This window comes from Rhinatrema bivittatum, chromosome 8 (assembly GCF_901001135.1).
Source record: "Rhinatrema bivittatum chromosome 8, aRhiBiv1.1, whole genome shotgun sequence".
Taxonomy (NCBI): domain Eukaryota; kingdom Metazoa; phylum Chordata; class Amphibia; order Gymnophiona; family Rhinatrematidae; genus Rhinatrema; species Rhinatrema bivittatum.
Window position 1 is genome coordinate 65,127,135 of NC_042622.1, and position 20,195 is coordinate 65,147,329.

The 20,195-nt window shown below is 46.9% G+C and overlaps 1 protein-coding gene and 1 long non-coding RNA gene across 4 annotated transcripts in view; one reads left to right on the forward strand and one right to left on the reverse strand.

Moving 5' to 3' along the window:
* Positions 1-20,195, forward strand: part of LOC115097862 — a 68,063-nt gene that overhangs the window by 747 nt on the left and 47,121 nt on the right. The window contains exon 2 of the long non-coding RNA XR_003858350.1: positions 3,993-4,138. This is a non-coding gene — a long non-coding RNA (uncharacterized LOC115097862). The remainder of the gene's footprint in view (positions 1-3,992; positions 4,139-20,195) is intronic.
* The window catches only part of ZNF341 (zinc finger protein 341), a 96,872-nt gene continuing 88,875 nt past the window's right edge, over positions 12,199-20,195 (reverse strand). For all 3 annotated transcript variants that reach the window (XM_029613989.1, XM_029613987.1, XM_029613988.1), the window contains exon 15: positions 12,199-14,334. In XM_029613989.1, the coding sequence (XP_029469849.1) occupies positions 13,820-14,334 (515 nt within the window). In that variant the 3' untranslated portion in view covers positions 12,199-13,819. The remainder of the gene's footprint in view (positions 14,335-20,195) is intronic.

The window sequence follows — 20,195 nt, forward strand, 5'->3', positions numbered from 1 at the left end:
TAGTGATCCCTTGGGACCAGGGGGAGTATTCACTGGTGGGCCGGTCACTCTCCCCCCTGTATGTATATTCCAGGGGTGTTTCACCTCTGAAGGGGGCTCAACTATCACAGGAAAGAAGCGGGGATCAGATTTTACTTTTATAAAAAAAATAAATAAATACAAAAAAGCATACAGTAAGTCCTTTTGGTGGCAGGCTGTTTGATCGCTTCGGTGGCCCCGGCCTGCCACGCTAGGGTTCCGGGACTCCGGAGGGGGTGGCCTGGTCACCTGGCGCGTTTTTATTTTACCTCAGTCAAAGCTCTGCTGTTTTCGCGCGCTTTTCTTTTTCCCTGCTCTAGCAGCGTTGGCCTGCACGGCCTGCGGGGAGAAGCGCAAAACACGGAGAGTGCTGTCGGCTCGCGGGCAGAGGCCGGCCCTGCCCCCACTCGAAGAGGGAGTGGCAGCCATCTTGCCCATGCTGAGCAGCGAGGATGCAGCGCTGGATGGAGGGGATTTCCCACCTGATTCTTCTCTGGCCCTCAGTCCACAACGAGATCGCAATTTCGCAGCGCATAAACCCCCCCTCCCCCCAGACCCATGGAGACAGCTTTAAAAAGGCAAGTTCCATTTTCTTCGCGGTTTGTTCTGCTGATGCATCAAGCCTTCCTTGAGGCAGAGGCTGGCTGGGAGGATACGGGTCCCTCTCCCCCCTAAAGTCTCAAAGTCTGCTGCAGGCACTGGGAATACAGGGGTTCGTTGTCCTCGGCCGCCAGTAAATCCGGGGGATGCAGAGCCAGCTGTTCTGTTCCCAGACCCCTTGATTCAGGATGTAGGGGGTGATTTAGAGGAAAATGTCCCGGTTGAAGGGGATGACCCTCAGATCCTCTGTTTATTTGGTAAGGACGAGCTGGATCCCTTAATCCCGCAGGTCTTGAAAGAGCTTGAGATTCCGGCCCCCCGCTGGAAACAGATGTTTCCCCGGGAGATTTTGTTTTGGCGGGACTTAAGGGACCCCCTCAGACCTTCCCATTTCATCCAAAATTATTTCAGATAGTATCTAGGGAATGGGATTTTCCAGAGGCCTCATTAAGAGTTAGCAGGGCTATGGAGAAGCTGTACCCCCTCCCGGCTGAGTCATTAGATCTTCTCAAGCTACTCAAAGTGGACTCAGCGGTCATGGCCGTCATTAAACATACTACTATTCCCGTGACGGGGGGAGCAGCGCTTAAGGATCTCCAGGATAGGAAGCTGGAGGTTTTGTTGAAGCGCATTTTTGAGGTTTCTGCATTAGGTGTCCGGGCCGCAGTCTGTAGCAGCCTCATGCAGAGGGCTACGCTTCGCTGGATACAGCAATTGCTTACGGCCCAGGACCTACCGCCTGAAGAGGCGGAGCAGGCGAACCGCATGGAATCTGTGGTCGCATATACTGCAGACGCATTATATGATTTCCTTCGGACTTACGCCCACACTATGTCCTCGGCGGTATCCGCAAGGCGCTTGCTATGGCTTCGACACTGGTCTGCGGATGCTTCCTCTAAGTCCCGATTAGGTTCCTTCCCCTTTAAGGGGAAATGGTTGTTCGGAGACAAGCTGGAGAAGCTTATTAAGGACTTGGGGGACAATAAGGTCTACAAGTTGCCCGAGGACAAGCCCAAGCAGTTTTGCACTTTTGGGAATTTCAGAGGCCGTTTTCGTGATCAACAACGGTTCCGTGCGGGAAGGGGTGTTTCCTCCGCACAGAGACAACAGGCATCTCGGTCACAGGCTTGGACGCACTCCTTTCGTGGCAGACAGCCTCAACGTTCGGGGGCATCGCACGCCTTTACCCCCAATAAGACGGCACAATGAAGCAGCGCCGGCCCATTCCTCCGTTCCTTTAATCGGGGGTCACCTGCCAGTATTCAAAATGGCGCTGATAGCCTTTGCCCTTACTATGTATATAATTTTCTAAATTATAGTTTCCCACTTCCCAGTTTGTATCCCTTGTTCCATGAACCGCCTCCAGGCGATCGTGTTGTTCTCAGTTTAAATGTAAAGCGATGTGACTTGTATGTCATACAGGAACACCGGTATATAAAAATTAAAAATAATAATAATAATTATGTCACAGGGGCTACCGGTACCATTGGTCACCCTCTGTCACATGGTAGGAGCACAAGATGGCGCCGGCCATCCAATGCTCCTACCATGTGACAGGATCCAGCCAATGGCACGGATACCCTGTCACATGGTAAGGGCAAAGGGCCATTGGCGCCATTTTGATTAGTGGCAGCCGACGGAGCGGGAGGACGGCCCAGAGCGGGAGATCGCTCCCGGGACCCCCACTGGACCACCAGGTACCTGTAAAATGTTTTGGGGGGGGGGGTCGGGAGAGTGGGGGAAGCTAAGGGGTTACTTTTAAAGGGTCGGGGAGGGTTTTTTTGTTTATCGGCTGGGGCGCAGCCGATAAACAAAACGCGATCGGGCCCGATGAAAAAAAACCCACATGTGAATCGGAATCCGAACCGATTCCGGTTCCGATTCACATCTCTAATTTTTACCCAGACCAACATCTGGCTGGGAAGAACCAGGCTTAGTGAAATCAGAGGAAGAGAATTCACCCTGAACCTCCAAACCGTGCTGGCACAATTCAGCAGGCACTTCTGGCTGAGATACCCAAATATGACAAGCAGTGCAGAGAAATGCTGAGGATTCTTAGGCCCAGGCGCCATAATAGCCGACAACGTGCTGAGCGGCGAGCCGAGGCGTGCGTCTTGCTTCTTTTTTTTTTTTTTTAATATATATGCGCGCAACTATGTGCCCAAAAAAAATGTATGCGTCCAACACTGAAGTGCACTCACCTAGGTGGCCAAAATGAAGGTGCACAAAAAACATAAGCACAGTCCCTTGTGTGCTTATGTAAGCATGCGGCCAATAGGCAGCGCTGAATGTGGGAGTTCAGAATTCAAGGCTTTACTGTGCACCCAACAACTGGGTGCATAACTGGAAGCACAGCGAGACACACATGCTGGACTGACAAGCCTGTAGAGGGCAGCCTCAGAAAGCACGCGAAAAGCCTCTGCAGACTTCCACACTGTGCACAGCAAAAAGCCTCGGAGGGGGGGCCTAGCCTAAGGAGGCTGCTCAACCCGCCAGGCTGCCCTCGTCCCTCACCTCCCACAGAGCAAGATGAACATCGGAAAGGCATGCCGAGCTCAGAGACTGGACGGGAGGAAACCCTGCACAGTAAAATCTCCCACTAAGTCTCTGTATATTTACTTTATTTTTTTTTTATGATTTCTTTTTTAAACTTACCAGAGCTCAGCCTTATCTGGCTGATCATAGAGATGGTCTCCGGCTATGGGGGTAGACAGCATGTGCCGTCACTGCTGCACTCTGTTTCCTACACCTGCTGCCTTTCAGCTGCTCAAGCAGCTAAGTCCACGCCAGCAAACCCAGCTACCAGACCAAGGCACACCTCTGAAGGACAATGGAAATCACCTCAGAAAATCTCAACTGGGGCAGGGACCATTTGGTATCACCGTAGGAGAGCGAGGCGACAATTTTCTTTCCTGAATTCTCCTTCTTAAAATTGAAGCAATCCCCAGTGGGGAGATAAGATGTCCACCATCTGCTGGAGACGGAGAATACTGGCAGGCTGAGGTCATTGCAGGGGTATATGTACTGTGATGTCAGCTTGCTCCATCTCTATCTGCTGGTAGGAGTGCATAACCCACTTGTTCTGGATTCACCTGACTGGATGCTAAGAAATTTCTAGATTCAGGGGATAAAACTGTACAATTTATAGAGAAATATATTTTTAGAACATTTGTTATGTTTGTATTTAGGTAAGGAGAGGGATTTAAACATATCATTCATTTCTATAAATGGCTCATCTGAATGCAGAAGGATAAATGTGTCTCCCTAAGGGCTGTAGCCACATTCTGAATATAAGGGTTAAAGATGTTTAATTTAAACAGTAATTAAGACAGTTTTTAGTAAGAAGTGAAATATTGGTATGTTTGAATTAACAGAGGCAACAAGTGCTACAATCTTTGACCACCCGAGTGAATGCAATGAGCAATGGAAAGCACTGGGGAATGCCACGGGGCTAATATACCATTTGAACTTTATGGTTTAAAAAAAAGAGATACTTTACATTTGGAAGATAGAATCGCTGGTAAGAATCAAACCCATCTGACATGTTATTTCTTGAACAGTGATATTGGATTCTTCATTAAAAGACATAGTAATAATCAACAAATGAAAGGTTTTTTTGTGCTGCCAGTGTGTATTCACATGCCTATATGAGCTTTTCATAATGTTCTCCTGATGAAGTTTTTTATTAGGTGAAACTTAGGCCTATGTCGGGAAGAAAAAAAAGCATCTATAAGAAAAACTCATAAACAGAACTTTAAGTTGTGGCTCAATGGTGTTGTTTATCATAATAACATAAAAAGGTTATTGAGACTTATCATGCATAGAAAAGCATTGTTATAATATGATGTGGGAGTGCTGATTTTTTTTTAAGTAGGATGTGAAAAATGAATGGTTTTTAATAGGGTTGATGGTCTAATAGAATGTGCAATATATTTATAAGGAATATAATAAAAGCATTTTCATTGGAAAATGTATTTGAAAGTAGTAAAAAAAATTCTATTGGGGTTGTGCAATATATCTTTAGTGTTACTAAGATATATATATGTCGTTCCCTGTACGTACCCAGATCAGTCCAGACTCCTGGGTTTTGCCTCCCCTCCAGCAGATGGAGACAGAGAAGTTTTAACGGACTCCGTCCTATATCCCTGAGGTGCCACCTAGAGTCTGTCAGTATTTCTCTGTCTCCAGCAGATGGTGGAGGTGCAAAACCTTTAGTCTGGATTTAGTGTTAGGTTTTTAGTTTTGTTGGTATTCGTTCCTTAGGAAGGACAAGGATTTAGTAAAAAAAAAAAAAAAAAGAGAGAGAGAAGATCTCTCTTTAAGCCTCCCAGGTGGTTGTTAGGTACTGGTGGGACCATCCCTCCTGGTAACAGAGGCTCTGGAGCAGAGGGTTGGGAGTCCTGTAACTGCCCGCGGCTGAGGGTGATACCGGGGAGCCCGGTTCACTCACCCTCGGAAGATCTGCACACAGGACAAAACAATGCTGAGGTAATTTATTTAATTTCTGGGCTGGCCTAGAGTTCTCTTTTGGCCCTCCTTCCTTCTGACGCCATTTTCGCCATCCTTTTCAGATCGTACGAGCTCCCGGGGGTTTGTCTTGGTCGTGCTGGTTCTTTTTTCGGGCCCAGATCCTAATTTAGCTCAGAGATCATGTCGCATGGTGCGGCCTGTGGGCCGGAGTTTGTACCGGGTGCTTGTCGGGAGGGGAAGGCTCTTCGTGGAAGCTGATTCCGGCGAAATCGCATCACAGCAGCTCTAGAGCACGCAGGGACCCTGGGAGGGCAAAATTGCTGCGGCAGCCTCAGGACCCTTTTCTTCTGTGAAGGACTTCAAAGGGGCGTGGGATAAACACTGTAGATCCATAAAATCAAGAGGCCGTCAATAAAGAGTGGGTGGTTCGCCAAAATGACGGCTACTGCCTGGAGATAATACCCTTATTCAATAAACATACACATGGTTACTGTGACTCCAACATCGCTCTAAGCTACAACAGCAAGAGGAAATGTGGAAAAAAGGATTCGCACTCACAAAGCGGGGAGTAGCTGGTTTGTTTCGGCGGTTACTACCCCAAACCAAATAAGCCTGATACTTCACTTTCAATGCATATCCAGCATAGCTCTCTGCTTCAATGGCAGGGGAGAAGAAAAACTGATACTTCACGCATATCCAGCACAGCTCTCTGCTTCAACGGCAGGGGAGAAGAAAAACTGATACTTCACGCATATCCAGCATAGCTCTCTGCTTCAACGGCAGGGGAGAAGAAAACTGATACTTCACGCATATCAAGCATAGCTCCCTGCTTCAACAGCAGGGGAGAAGAAAAAAGGATTCGCACTCACAAAGCGGGGAGTAGCTGGCTTGTTACGGCGGTTACTACCCCAAACCAAATAAGCCTGATACTTCACTTTCAATGCATTTCCAGCATAGCTCTCTGCTTCAACGGCAGGGGAGAAGAAAAACTGATACTTCACGCATATCAAGCATAGCTCCCTGCTTCAACAGCAGGGGAGAAGAAAAAAGGATTCGCACTCACAAAGCGGGGAGTAGCTGGCTTGTTACGGCGGGTTACTACCCCAAACCAAATAAGCCTGATACTTCACTTTCAATGCATTTCCAGCATAGCTCTCTGCTTCAACGGCAGGGGAGAAGAAAAACTGATACTTCACGCATATCCAGCATAGCTCTCTGCTTCAACGGCAGGGGAGAAGAAAAACTGATACTTCACGCATATCCAGTATAGCTCTCTGCTTCAATGGCAGGGGAGAAGAAAAACAAACAATAAGGGCTGAATAACATAGTCTGGGTAAAACAAATAAGCATGGGTGTAGCTTGCTTATTGCGGCGGTTACTTCCCCTACTACCCCTAACTAATCAAGCTTGATATTTCACTTGGATGCAGCTCCATCACTGCTCTCTACATTAATGGTGGGGGTGGAAGGGAAATAGAACCAAAGAGCTAAGAGAAACAGATAAGTATGAGAAAAAAATGTGTGAAGCTTGCTGGGCAGACTGGATGGGCCGTTTGGTCTTCTTCTGCCGTCATTTCTATGTTTCTATAAGATACTGAAGCCTTACTGCAAAGGTTCAGGGAGCAGGAGAAGGCTGCCCTGGGGGAGGGGAGCTCTCCGCCACCTCTTTCGCCGCATCCTGCTGCCCCTGGGGGGGGGGGGGGGGGGCGTCTTGCAGGTAGCGCAGATCTCTTCCTCAGAGGAGGAACGGGGAAGGGCTTGGATGAGTCTTCTTCCTCGTTCTCCTCCGATTTTGTTTTGCTGCTGCATAAAATCTTCAAAGCATGAAAAGCAGCAAAGAGCCAGGGTACTAAGGTACGCCGTGAGGTCCTGCCGTTGCTGGGGGCTGGAACAGGAGCTTCATCATTCCACAAGCATAGAAGCCCCCAAGGCCAAATGTCCTCTCCGGTCCTTTTCCTGACAGGTGGACAGTTCAGATACGGACAGGGTCGATGAAGGTAAGTCTCCTCCACAAGCCCCTGGTGAGGGACCGGATGCAGATCAGGATCACCAGCTCCAGCCGGGCAAGCCAGTAGACTCGCCTTTAGTGGAGGGCGATGAACCCAAAGTGGTCCGCCTGTTCAGAAGAGATGAGCTAGGCCCACTTATCCTGGCCATTCTGGAGGAGCTGGGCATTGAGTTTCCTCCGGAGGACTCACGGTTTGGGGCTATGGATCCGGTGATGGTGGGCCTCAGGGGTCCAGCTCGATCTTTTCCGTTTCATATGTCAGTTACGGATCTTTTGTTTAAGGAGTGGGACACTCTGGACCTTGGTTTAAAGGTAAGTCGGGCTATGAACAAGTTATACCTGCTTCTGGAGGAAGCGCTGGACCCCCTTAAGGTCCCTAAGGTGGACCCCGCGGTCTAGGTAGTGACCAAGAAAACCATCATCCCGGTAACAGGAGCCACTGCCCTGAAGGATTTGCAGGATCGCAAATTGGAGTTGCAGCTTAAAAAGAGTTTTGAGGTTTCGGCCCTAGGAGTCCGGGCACCTATGTGCAGCAGTTTCGCACTGCGAACCAGTCTCCGCTGGGTTCACGATTTGCAAGCCACAGCATCTCTATCTGCGAGTGAAGAGGTGCAAGCAGGGCGCCTGGAGGTGGCGGTAGCTTACAGTGCTGACACGCTTTATGATCTGTTGCGGACTTCTGGCAGGACTATGATCTCGGCAGTGTCAGCCCGCAGGCTCCTCTGGCTTAAACACTGGGCTGCGGATGTTTTCCTCTAAGGCTCAACTGAGTTCCTTACCCTTCAAGGGTAAGCTGCTTTTCGGGCAACAATTGGAGGACATAATAAAATCTATGGGGGAGAATAAAGTCCTTTGAGGATCCTTTCCTCAACGGGCGAGATTTCAGGGAAATCGCCAGTTTCGCTCTTCACGTTCCGCCGGTTTGTCCTTTCAACAGGGTCCCGGCCGCCAATCTTCTTGGAATCAGTCCTTTCGAAGGCGCCGGCCGGCCAGAGATGGAGCCCCACAATCTCATGGGGGTCCCAAGTCAGCACAATGAAGTGAGGCTGGTCCACTCTTCCATCCCAAGAATAGGGGGGAGGCTATCCCTTTTTCTAGAAGAGTGGACCAACTTAACCTCAGATCGATGGGTCCTCAGTATAGTAGAATACGGTTATGCGTTAGATTTTGCTCGGCCGAATCACGAGCGGTACATGGTTTCCCCATGCGGGTACCATCAAAAACGTCGGGTGGTACAGGACACTCTGCGGCGGTTACAGGACCTAGGCGCCATAGTTCCGATACCCGCAGGAGAGCTCAGGCGAGGGCGCTACTCCATCTACTTCGTGGTGCCCAAGAAGGAGGGCACTTTCCGTCCCAACCTCGACTTAAAGAGAGTCAATCGGACTCTAAAGGTGCCTCATTTTCGGATGGAAACTCTTCGTTCGGTGATAGCATCTGTACACAAAGGGGAATTCCTAGCATCTCTAGATCTGACAGAAGCTTACTTGTACATTCCTATACGCCCGGATCATCAGAAATATCTGCAGTTTGCGATCCTGGGGCATCATTTTCAATTTTGCACACTACCGTTCGGTCTGGCGACGGCACCCAAAGTCTTCACCAAGGTGATGATGGTTGTGGCAGCGGCCCTGCGAAAGGAGGAGATTTTGGTATACCCCTACCTGGACAATTGTCTGATTCGAGCGAAGTCAGAACACCTTTGCAGGGCAGCGGTGCAGAGGGTGCTACAGATGTTGAGCTCATTGGGTTGGGTGGTCAACCCCGACAAGAGTCACCTGGTTCCCTCCCAGTCCTTGGAGTTTTTGGGTGCTCAGTTCGACACGATCTTGGGAAAGGTTTTCCTTACCGAGGAAAAATTGTCCAAGCTTCTCACTCAGGTGGAGTCCTTGCGATCCATGCCTCGTCCCACGGTCTGGGATTAGTTGTAGATCCTTGGTTCGATGGCTTCCACTCTCGAACTGGTGCCCTGGGCCTTTGCGCATATGCGTCCTCTTCAGTCCAGCCTTGCTCTCCTGGTGGAATCCGCTCTTCGAACAGTTTCATCTTCTCCTCCCACTGACAGATTCGGCATGGTCCAGTCTTCTTTGGTGGCCGTGTCCAGACAATTTACGACGGGGTGTGGATTTGGAAATTCCCTCCTGGATAGTGGTAACCACCGATGCCAGCCTCTCCGGGTGGGGAGAAGTTTGTCGAGGAACGGCAGTGCAGGTCAGTGGACGAGGTCAGAGTCTTCTTGGTCGATCAATCGGATGGAGACCAGAGCGGTTCAGTTGGCGCTACAGGCCCTCCTTCCCTTAGTAGAGGGGAGATCAGTGCGGATTCTCTCTGATAATGCGACGACGGTGGCTTACATCAATCGTCAGGGCAGAACTCGGAGTCGTCCGGTGGCGACTGAGGCTCAACTTTTAATCAGCTGGGCGGAACAGCACCTGTACAGGATAGCAGCCTCTCACATTGCTGGAGTGGACAATGCACAGGCCGATTTTCTCAGCTGCCACCAGTTGGATCTGGGAGAGACCAGTTGGATCTGGGAGAACCTCCGACGAGGCTTTCAGTCTCCTGTGCAAACCGATGGTCCAGGCCTGCGATGGCTCCTCGATTTTTTCAGTCATCAAAGAGAGCCAGGAGCGGAAGATGTAGACGCTCTGGTACTTCCCTGGCCAAAAGACATTCTGTTGTATGTCTTTCCACCGTGGCCGTTGATCAGCAAGGTTCTATGCCACTTCGAGTCTCATTCGGGCAAGGTGATACTCGTCGCGCCAGAGTGGCCGAGGCGCTGTTTGTGGACCTTCTCAATCTGGCGGTAGATGGCCCGCTGAGATTTCATCCGTTCCTGAGTCTGCTGCGACAAGGTCCCATTTATTTCACAGAGGTAGATCGCTTTTGTCTAGTGGCATGGCTTTTGAAAGACGGAGATTGAGAAATAAGGGTTACTCGGAGGTGATTACTACGCTTTTGCAGTCCTGAAAAACTTCTACCTCCATAGCCTACGTCAGTTTGGGGTATTTTCGAGGACTGGTTCCTGAACCACGCGGTGGGGCCATCCTGGGCTACTATTCCGGATGTTCTGGCCTTTCTGCAGGCAGGTCTAGTAAAAGGTCTAGCCTTCAATTCCCTACAAGTTCAGGGGAAAGGTACATGGCCTCGCTCTAGCGTCTCATCCGGATGTGGTTCGCTTTCTGCGTGGCGTTAAACATCTGCGTCCTCCGATTCATGGAAGCTCAATCTGGTTCTCCATGCCCTTTGTAATGCGCCTTTCGAGCCGCTGAAGCGGGCGACCTTGAAAGATCTGACGTTGAAGGTCATTTTTCTCATGGCTATCGTATCGGTGCAGTGTGTTTCGGAGCTACAGGCCTTATCTTGTTGGGAGCCCTTCTTAAGGATTTCTAACGAAGGAGTTTCTTTACGAATGGTTCCCTCCTTTCTTCCGAAAGTAGTGTCCTCTTCTCATTTGAATCAGATGGTGGAGTTCCCATCCTTGGCGGGCCTAGATCTTTCTACTTCCGAGTCTAGGGAGTTAAGACAGTTGGACGTCAGACGCATGCCGAAAAGTTATTTGGAGGTCACGAACGGTTTCCGTCTTTCGGACCATCTGTTTGTCCTATGGAGTGGTCCCAGGAAGGGCCACCTTTGCACATTGGCTGAAGGAAGCTATTGCTTCAGCTTACCTAGTTCAGGGCCGTCCGATTCCAGTCAGTCTCCAGGCTCATTCTACTAGATCGCAGACGACTTCAGTGGCGGAATGTCAGCAGGTGTTGCAGGAGATTTGTCGAGCAGCTACGTGGAAATCTCCACACACGTTTGCTAGGCATTACCGTCTAGATATCCGGGCCCCAGAGCCCGGTTCCTTCAGGGCCAGTGTTCTCCGAGCGGGACTCTCTCAGTCCCACCCTGGTTAGGGAAGCTTTGGTACATCTCAGGAGTCTGGACTGATCCGGGTACATACAGGGAAAGGAAAATTGGTCCTTACCTGCTAAATTTCATTCCTGTAGTGCCACGGATCAGTCCAGAGTCCCACCCATGGGGAAATGGAGAGTCCACTCGGCTGGTTGATGTTCATATTCTGCAGATTTATTCAATGCATGTTGATATTGTGCGCCCACCCTCAAAGAGTAAGAGAATGGGCATGTTTTCATTTCCTCTGCTCTACGGGGGGGGGGGGGGGGGGTTTGGTTGTACTAGTTTACTTTTCTCTGCTTGGGTACAGTGTAATACTGACAGAATCTAGGTGGCACCTCAGGGGTATAGGACGGAGTCCATTAAAACTTCTCAGTCTCCATCTGCTGGAGGGGAGGCAAAACCCAGGAGTCTGGACTGATCTGTGGTACTACAGGAACGAAAATTAGCAGGTAAAGACCAATTTTCCTATTTGCCAATTCAGTGTCTTAAGAACGCAACTGTTAACATATAAAGAATCAACAATAAGAGATCAAGTCTTCTTCACTAAATACAGTCCATGGCATCAACGCAAGAATAGTTATGAACAATATTTTCCCCTGAGGAAGCCTGGACGGCGACAGAGGCCTTTGTAGGGACAGAGGGAATATAGGATATAGCAGAAGTAGAACATAGACTACAGAAATATCATTGGAACAACAGTCTGTGTAACAATTACAAAGTATCCTTTCTTGTGGACTGTGATTCATCTTTATCCCCTTTTTAATGAAGGTATCTTCCATGTGACTCATTTGTAATTCATAAAGGGGGTCATTTTCAAAGGAGTTACGCATGTAAATGTGACATACTATCATAGCAATTTTCAAAAGCTATTTACTCGAGTAAAGTGCACTTACTTGAGTAAATCCTATGGACAATTCAATGGCATATATTGTAGCAATTTTGAAAAGCCCACTTACTTGAGTAAAGTGTATTTACTCGAGCAAAAACCAGTTTTGCTCGAGTAAATGCTTTTTAAAATCCGCCCCAAAGTATCTTTCTTGAAGTCTAGCTCTATTGTAAGTGTGTCATTGTTTCATTACAAGCACTTTGTATTTATTTTGACAATATTTCATGTCGATATCTATACATGCTATAAATACATAACACTACAGAGTTTAGAAGTGTTGTGAATGAGGAATGATTGACTAGGGCAATTGATAAATATATGTGTTATTGTGCCAATTTTATTTTTTTAATTATTTTTTGAATAGTTTTGATATTCTTTGCCATTGTGTAATAAAGCTTGCAACATTAAGCATCTTTGAAATCATTTAAAACCTTAGTGGTGTTACTTAGGGTTCTCTGACAGATATACCATTTTAGGTACCCACATATTTTTATTTTATTTAAAACCTAGATCTTCTATATATGTATCCCTTTTTTCTTTTTTATAAGATCTTTCATTGAAATGTTTCGGTAACAAAGTACTTATTTTGATGTTATATTCATAATTAATAAAGAGAAAATAAATAATTAAAAAAAACCCCAGGCATTCACTTTAAGAACATTTTAGATTAGTAAGGCACTACTTTTCTACTGTTCTCCCACTTTACATCTACTTAGGTTTGTATCTAGCAAGCAAAGAAAAAAACAGCAGCCAATATATAAATATACATATGTATATATTATATTTGTTTATACCATTCCAAAAAGGATTTGAGAACCTTGCTTCCAGTAGGAAGAATGCACCTATAAAAGGTTAAACACCCAAATACTGGGCAATACAGATTTTAGCATAAAAACTATGACATGGTTATGTCATTTGTAACACTTGGTCCTGATGTGAGCTAGCAGCAGTTAAGAACTTATATTTTACATGCATCTTTCCATCATTACCCTCCAGCTTAGCTTAGGAGTGCTTTACGCTGCTGTCTTAATCCAGATAGACCCAAGAGATGAAGAAAACATGATGCACAGTCTATGTGATGATGCATCTGCCACTCCATGTCCCTGATCAGGGTATAAAGAAGAGGCAGCTTAAGGACTACTCTGAGGGCTCCCAAGCCATCGCATCCAATGGAAAATATTCCAGTTGTTTTTTGTTGCAAGGTATTCTGGGACTATCTAAAAGTTCCACACTCACTGATAACAAGCTGAGCACACAACCTCATGGATCTCACATTCACTGACTCAATAAGGGCATCCTCACTACTACAACCTCATGGATCTCAGAGTCAGCGTCACAAAGCAAAGCACTCCCCAGCAATACATTTTCATGAGTTCTACAACTGCTGCCACTATACTGATCGCTGCCCAGTTCCAATGTCTCATGGATCCCACAAAGTTACTGCCAATTAAGCACATTTCTTCCTTCCATGACAACCTCATGGATTCTACACTCACTGCCACCATGCTGAGCATTGCCCAGTACTGGGTTCTCCATTATCTCAGTTCGGCAGTTGCAATCTTTTCATCTTTAAGATTCTTGGGAAATGAACTTGCATTCTTCTGATTTTAAATCAAGAATGCTGTTCTTGAAATAAAGGACCAACTTTCCCTTCTCAGCAAGGAGGATATTATACTATAGTCTGGATGCTCAGTCTCTTCATTACATCAGGCTATAACAGAACTGTAGTCCTGATTTCCATTGCAGAAAAAGTATTTCAGGATGCTTTACCATATGAGGGAAACACTATAATAATACAAAATTCCTGAAGAATCAGTAGGGTGAGCCCTTCTTGGTGAGGCACCTTCTGTACCCTGTCTGATCAAGATCTTCAGAATAGAGGCCCACAGGGAGGAAGCATCTTGCCTGATTAATGCATACAGAATACTATGCCTGCTACTCAGTTGTCTGAATATAAACAGGTACCGTTAACATAGCACAGTGCACATCAGTGCTAGTCTGTAGCTCGGCAAGGGCAATATTAGGTGAAATATGGTCAGAGTGGTCTGGGACACTGAGATCCGAATCAGCAGCACCTGCCCTGCCAATAACTATGGACAGGACAGCATCATGTTCCTGGAACTGATCTTTATGGGGATCCTGGTCCACTTCTAGGGCAGTCATCTCTGTGCTGTTCTTAAATTCCACCAGGTTGGATTCACTGGGACTGGCAAAGGCAGATCTTCGCCCCCGAATGCACCTCTTTTGTGGCTTCTTGGTTTGCAGCTCCTTGTCTTTCTGCAGATTCAACCTGCACTTGTGGTCCAACATATACTTCTGGCGGGTGAAGCCCTTACCACAGGTGGGACAGCGGTATTTGTAGTTACCCGTGTGGGAATTCTGATGTTCCAATAGGTGTGCCCGGCGGCTGAAGGATTTGCTACAGTACTGGCACTTGTGAATCTTCATCCCTAAACATTAAAAAAAAAAAAAAAAAAAAAGACAATTTAAACAATTCCCTTAGCAGCAATCTCCTGGAGTACACTGTTGCTCTCATATAATGGCAATTGCCACATACCAGTAATTGAGGTTTTGCTTAAGAGTATTTGGGGGGAGTAGGATGTGCTTTAGCAACTGCAAATGCCATCATCACTATAGTAGTGGGTGAGTTAAGTGATCAGGAGGGGGAGCGTGCAAATGATTCAATCATGCATCTGAATTACTGGCATTTATGTGGATTGACTCATAGATAAGGCAACTGCAATTTTAAGGATCGATTTTTGGGCTAAAATTTTTCGACTTATACATGAGTATATATGGTAAGGAAAATTGGTTCTTCCCTGCTAATTTTCGTTCCTGTAGTACCACAGATCAGTCCAAACTCCTGGGTTTTGCTTCCCTTCCAGCAAATGAAGACAATTTCACTGACACTAGCATATAACCTAGTGTGCCACCTGCAGTCCACCAGTTATTGAGCTGTACCCAACCCAAGATGCTACTGTACCTAAACCAATATGCCTACACTTAATACACTTCTCATATAATGAGTGGCAAGATGTGGAAAAATGCTTTAATGGAAACGACCCTGTCCAAGTGAGGTAATCAAATTTGCAGATGATACAAAACTGTTCAGAGTAGTTAAATCACAAGCAGATTGTGATAAATTGCAGGAAGACCTTGTGAGGCTGGAAAATTGGGCATCAAAATGGCAGATGAAATTTAATGTGGATAAGTGCAAGGTGATGCATATAGGGAAAAATAACCCATGCTATAGTTACACAATGTTAGGTTCCATATTAGGTGCTACTGCCCAAGAAAGAGATCTAGGCGTCATAGTGAATAAAACACTGAAATCGTCGGTTCAGTGTGCTGCGGCAGTCAAAAAAAGCAAACAGAAGGTTGGGAATTATTAGAAAGGGAATGGTGAATAAAACGGAAAATGTCATAATGCCTCTGTATTGCTCCAAGGTGAGACCGCACCTTGAATACTGTGTACAATTCTGGTCGCCACATCTCAAAAAAGATATAATTGCGATGGAGAAGGTACAGAGAATGGCGACCAAAATAAGGGGAATGGAACAGCTCCCTTATGAGGAAAGACTAAAGAGGTTAGGACTTTTCAGCTTGGAGAAGAGACGGCTGAGGGGGGATATGATAGAGGTGTTTTAAATCATGAGAGGTCTAGAACGGGTAGAGTGTGAATCGGTTTTTTTACTCTTTCGGATAATAGAAAGACTAGGAGGCACTCCATGAAGTTAGCAGGTGGCACATTTAAAACTAATCGGAGAAAGTATTTTTTCACTCAACGCACAATTAAACTCTGGAATTTGTTGCCAGAAGATTGTGGTTAGTGCAGTTAGTACAGCTGTGTTTTAAAAAGGATTGGATAAGTTCTTGGAGGAGAAGTCCATTACCTGCTATTAATTAAGTTGACTTAGATAATAACCACTGCTATTACTAGCAACGGTAACATGGAATAGACTTAGTTTTGGTACTTGTCAGGTTCTATGGCCTGGATTGGCCACTGTTGGAAACAGGATGCTGGGCTTGATGGACCCTTGGTCTGACCCAGTATGGCATGTTCTTAACCTTTAGATCAAAGGAAACCAAACAGACAACCTGTGCCAACCTTCAGAGAATTTGTGGAACGCATTATCCAAATCTATCCACCTTATTTCTACTGCCAAAGAATTAACAAAGCGCTTAAAACTCATTTGTGTTCCATTGCCTTTAAGAAAATGTCAACCATAACTCTTGTCCAGCATTTTTATCTTATTGCTTTTAATATCTCTCATGTATCTTCTAAACTTTTATTTTATTGTATTTTCAATTTCTTTTATTACTACGATGCATTTGTACAAATAAATAAAATGTACAATAACAGGATTCAAGCAGACTCTCCACATTTCTCACCCTCAAACTATGCAGGGACAATGGACTGATCTGTGGTACTACAGGAATGAAAATTAGCAGGTAAGAAACAATTTTCCTTTCCCTGTTCGTACCCAGATCAGTCCAGACTCCTGGGATGTAACAAAGCTTCCCTAAACAGGGTGGGACTGCGACCACTCGAAGTAGACTATCACCAAAGCCCATGGTATCTGGATCATGGACATCCAAATGGAAATGTCTGGCGAAAGTGTGCAATGATTTCCATGCACCTGCCCTACAAATCGCTTGTGGCAACACCTGCTGACCTTCAGCCCAGAATGCCAATTGCGGACCGAGTACAGTGAGGCCTCAAGCCGATAGGAATCACGTGGACCCTGACATATATACACCGAACTTATCACCTCTCTCAACCACCGCGTAATGGTGGCCTTTCGAAGCAGTCTGACTCTTCTTTGCGCCAGCCATATGATCCTTCTTTGTGCCATTCTATAGCACAAAAAGATGATCGGACAACTTAAAGCTATTTTGTCATTTGAATCAATCAGTGGAACTCCCAGCTTTTACGAACCTGGATGCATCGATACCTCATAAGAAAGAGTTGAGGTATTTATATGTTAAGATAATGTAACAAGACACACTTCACATACAAATCCCTCAACTCTTTCTTATGAGGTATCGATGCATCCAGGTTTTTAAAAGCTGGGAGTTCCACTGATTGATTCAAATGACAAAACAACTCCACCTTCGGCAGTAAAGAAGGAACTGAACGCAATGAGACTCCCGCCTCCATTAACTTTAGAAAAGGATCCCTGCATGACAGAGCTCATACCTCTGAAATTCTTCTAGCAGAATAAATTGCTACCAGAAAGAACCTTTAGGGAAAGATCCTTCAATGTCGCCCCTTCAAATCGGTTCAAACTGAGCCATATATGATCCTCTGAGACCCAAACAAGATTCCAGGGGAGCCACAACTTCCTTACCGGAGGTCGCAAATGTTTTGCGCTCTCCCTCCCCCCCCCCCCCCCCCCGAGAAAAAACGCACCACATAAGGATGTGCAGCTAGGGATGCAACCTACATCTTGCCCCTAATACAGACTATAGCCACCACTTTACCTCTGAGAGAGTTAAAACCAATCATTTTACCAATCCTCGTTATAAGAAGAACAAAATGTGAGCCAGAGATGCTCGAATAGGAGTCCAAACTTCGCACCAAATCTCAAAAACTCTCCACACCCACAAACAGGCCAAAGAATTTGAAGTTTTCCTGGCCTGCAACAGGGTGGAAATGACCTTCTTGGGATATCCTTTACCCCTCAAACGCTTGCTCCCAAAAAACAAACTGCGAGCCAGCAAGCCACCTTATCCGAAAATAAGGGACCTTGATGCAAGAGGTTGGAGAGATGAGCGGGCCACCATGGCCCATTCACTGCGAGATTGAATCAATCCGCAAACCAGGCCACTCTGGCACTATCAGAATCACTTCCCCTGAATGACTCTCCGTAAGACTTTGCCCACCAGCGGCCACAGCGGAAAAACATACGGAGAATCCCTTGCAGTCAAGGGAGCACTTTTTCTGCCCTCGGGAACAAGGGAGGAAAGCTGACCATTGCCTCGCCTCCTATTTCACTCCCCTCTTCTAGGGACACCATAGGCCGAGGGGATGTCTCAACATGGGCAAAACACTCTAGTAGTCAAATCGCTGACACAAACGGAGAGAGAGGGAGTACTGAACTGCTATCAGATGGCAGGTCTCACAGATACCAAGGCGCTTGGACCTGTTAATTCCCTGCGCCTAGCTTTCCTGAACTTCAGCTCTAGGCAGCCTCCTGTGAGCACACTAATGCCACCTGATCATACAGACACATCCCTCCAGGATGCGCACAAATACACGCTCAAGACTAGGTCATAGTTGTACGTGCACAAGAAGATGGGCAAATACATGCTCAAGTTTAGGTTGCAATGTTATGTGCCTGAGTAGCTGTGCCAGTCTAGGTTGCGGCCTTACGCGCACAAGTACCTATACAAATACTCACTCAAGTATCTGTGAAATACACACTCAAGACTAGGACGTAGACGTACATGCTTAAATCTAGGCTGTGGTCTTATGCATACAGATCCCTGCACATGCAACAGCCATGCAGCAAGAGTGAGCACACATTCCTACGCACATGGAAAAAGAAACACTGCCATGGACTGCCACATGGCTAAGTAAAGCCTGCCTGAACCTTCCGCGCGTTTAGGCCCAGATCTGTTTAACATCCGGCATCAAAAATCATCGGCCTGAAGAACTGCTCAACAGCTTAAGTTTCTTGACTGACCGAGAATCCATGGAGACTAATGCCAAGAGCCAGCATCCTGCTAAACACACTTTGCACATAAGCTAGTTAAAACTGGAAGACGACCTCTATTGGAACCAGAGACTCCTCCTCAGTGCAAGTGCCTCTCTGCACCTCTGCGGGGACCGAGAACCACCAGTGATAATTGAGGGGATTCCCCTGCGTCTCTCGCCAAAGTGGCTAGGGAATAAAAAATGGCTGCTGTTTCCGCTCTGATAGGGAAAGCTTCAGCGCTAGACCCCATCACCCTCGAGACTTGGTCTACCAGTGCAGTTATGCTAGATGCAAACTCCTGAATGCTTTTGCTGCACGCACACGCTGTTCCTTCCCCGCACCTGTGGCAACCATCAGCAGCTCAATGGCAAGCAGGGGGGGAGAGTCCCTCAGCGCCATGGAGCCAACACTTGTCCTCCTCCGCAGGCAGAGAAGTTGCTAAACAAAAAACCCCATCATTGAGCTCTCTGAGCTGCTGAGGGTAGTTTTCCTCCCTCTGGAACCTCGCTGGTGCACAGATTCCTCTACCTAGTTCCTTGTTCTCTCTCTCTTTTTTTTTTTTTTTTACTGTCTGAGAACAAATCAAGATACATAGAAACCAATATTCTCCTTTGGTGTAGAGGTTCAGGTTCCAGGGAGCACAGGCTGCATGGCAGATCAGAAAGGAGTCAGACCACCTGCTATATCAGATCGCCTTTTGCCAAACTTTAGCAACCCAACCCAGGACAAACCGTATCCCTGCTCCACTGGGCTTGCAGTGCAGAACTGCAGCAGGTTCCATCACTGTCTCGTGGGAGATGAGAGATCTGGACCACCAGATGTCTACCACATGGACCTCCATACCGACCTACTAGAAGGGTCACCAACCCCCTGCTCATCCAACTCAAACCAAGGAGGATGGCCCCACCAGGACTTCACATCCCCCTAAGAGTTCTCACCCAGTTGCTTTACCAGCTCCTCTAAGTCCTTGCCAAAAAGTAGCTTCCCCTTAAAGGGTAATGCTCCAAGCTGAGACTTAGACCAAACCTCTTCCGACTAGTTCAGCAACTAAAGGAGCCTCCTGGCTGAAACCGCAGGCATCATACTCCTGGAAGAAGCGCGGAGGAAGTCATACAATGCGTCCGCTCGATAGGCTATACCACAGCTTCCAGCCCACTCGGCCTGCTTGGACTGTGCTGCTGACATTGCCTTACCAGACTGTAATTGCTGCATCCAGTTCAAACCAGCCCAGAGCATAAAGCTGCTGTATACTGCACTCGAAACCCAGAGTAGACGCCTCAAAAATCTTTTTGAGATGGACCTCTAGTTTCCTATTTTGCATATCCTTAAGCACAGTAGAAACCAGCCACAGGAAATAGTTGTCTTTCGTAACAGCCGAAAACAGAGGCATCCAATTTCAGCAGCCGCAATAAATCCAGCGTGTCCTCCAGCAAAGGATACAGCTATCCATAGCTCTGCCCACCTTCAAGCCTGTCTCTGGAGTCTCACACTCCCAAAACACCAGCTTCTTCGCCAACTTATGAAAAGGAAAGGCCTTCATCAATCCATGACAAGTCCACTTCCTCATGTTCAGATCCATCCTGTGGCTCCTTTATTCCGAGCTCCTTAAG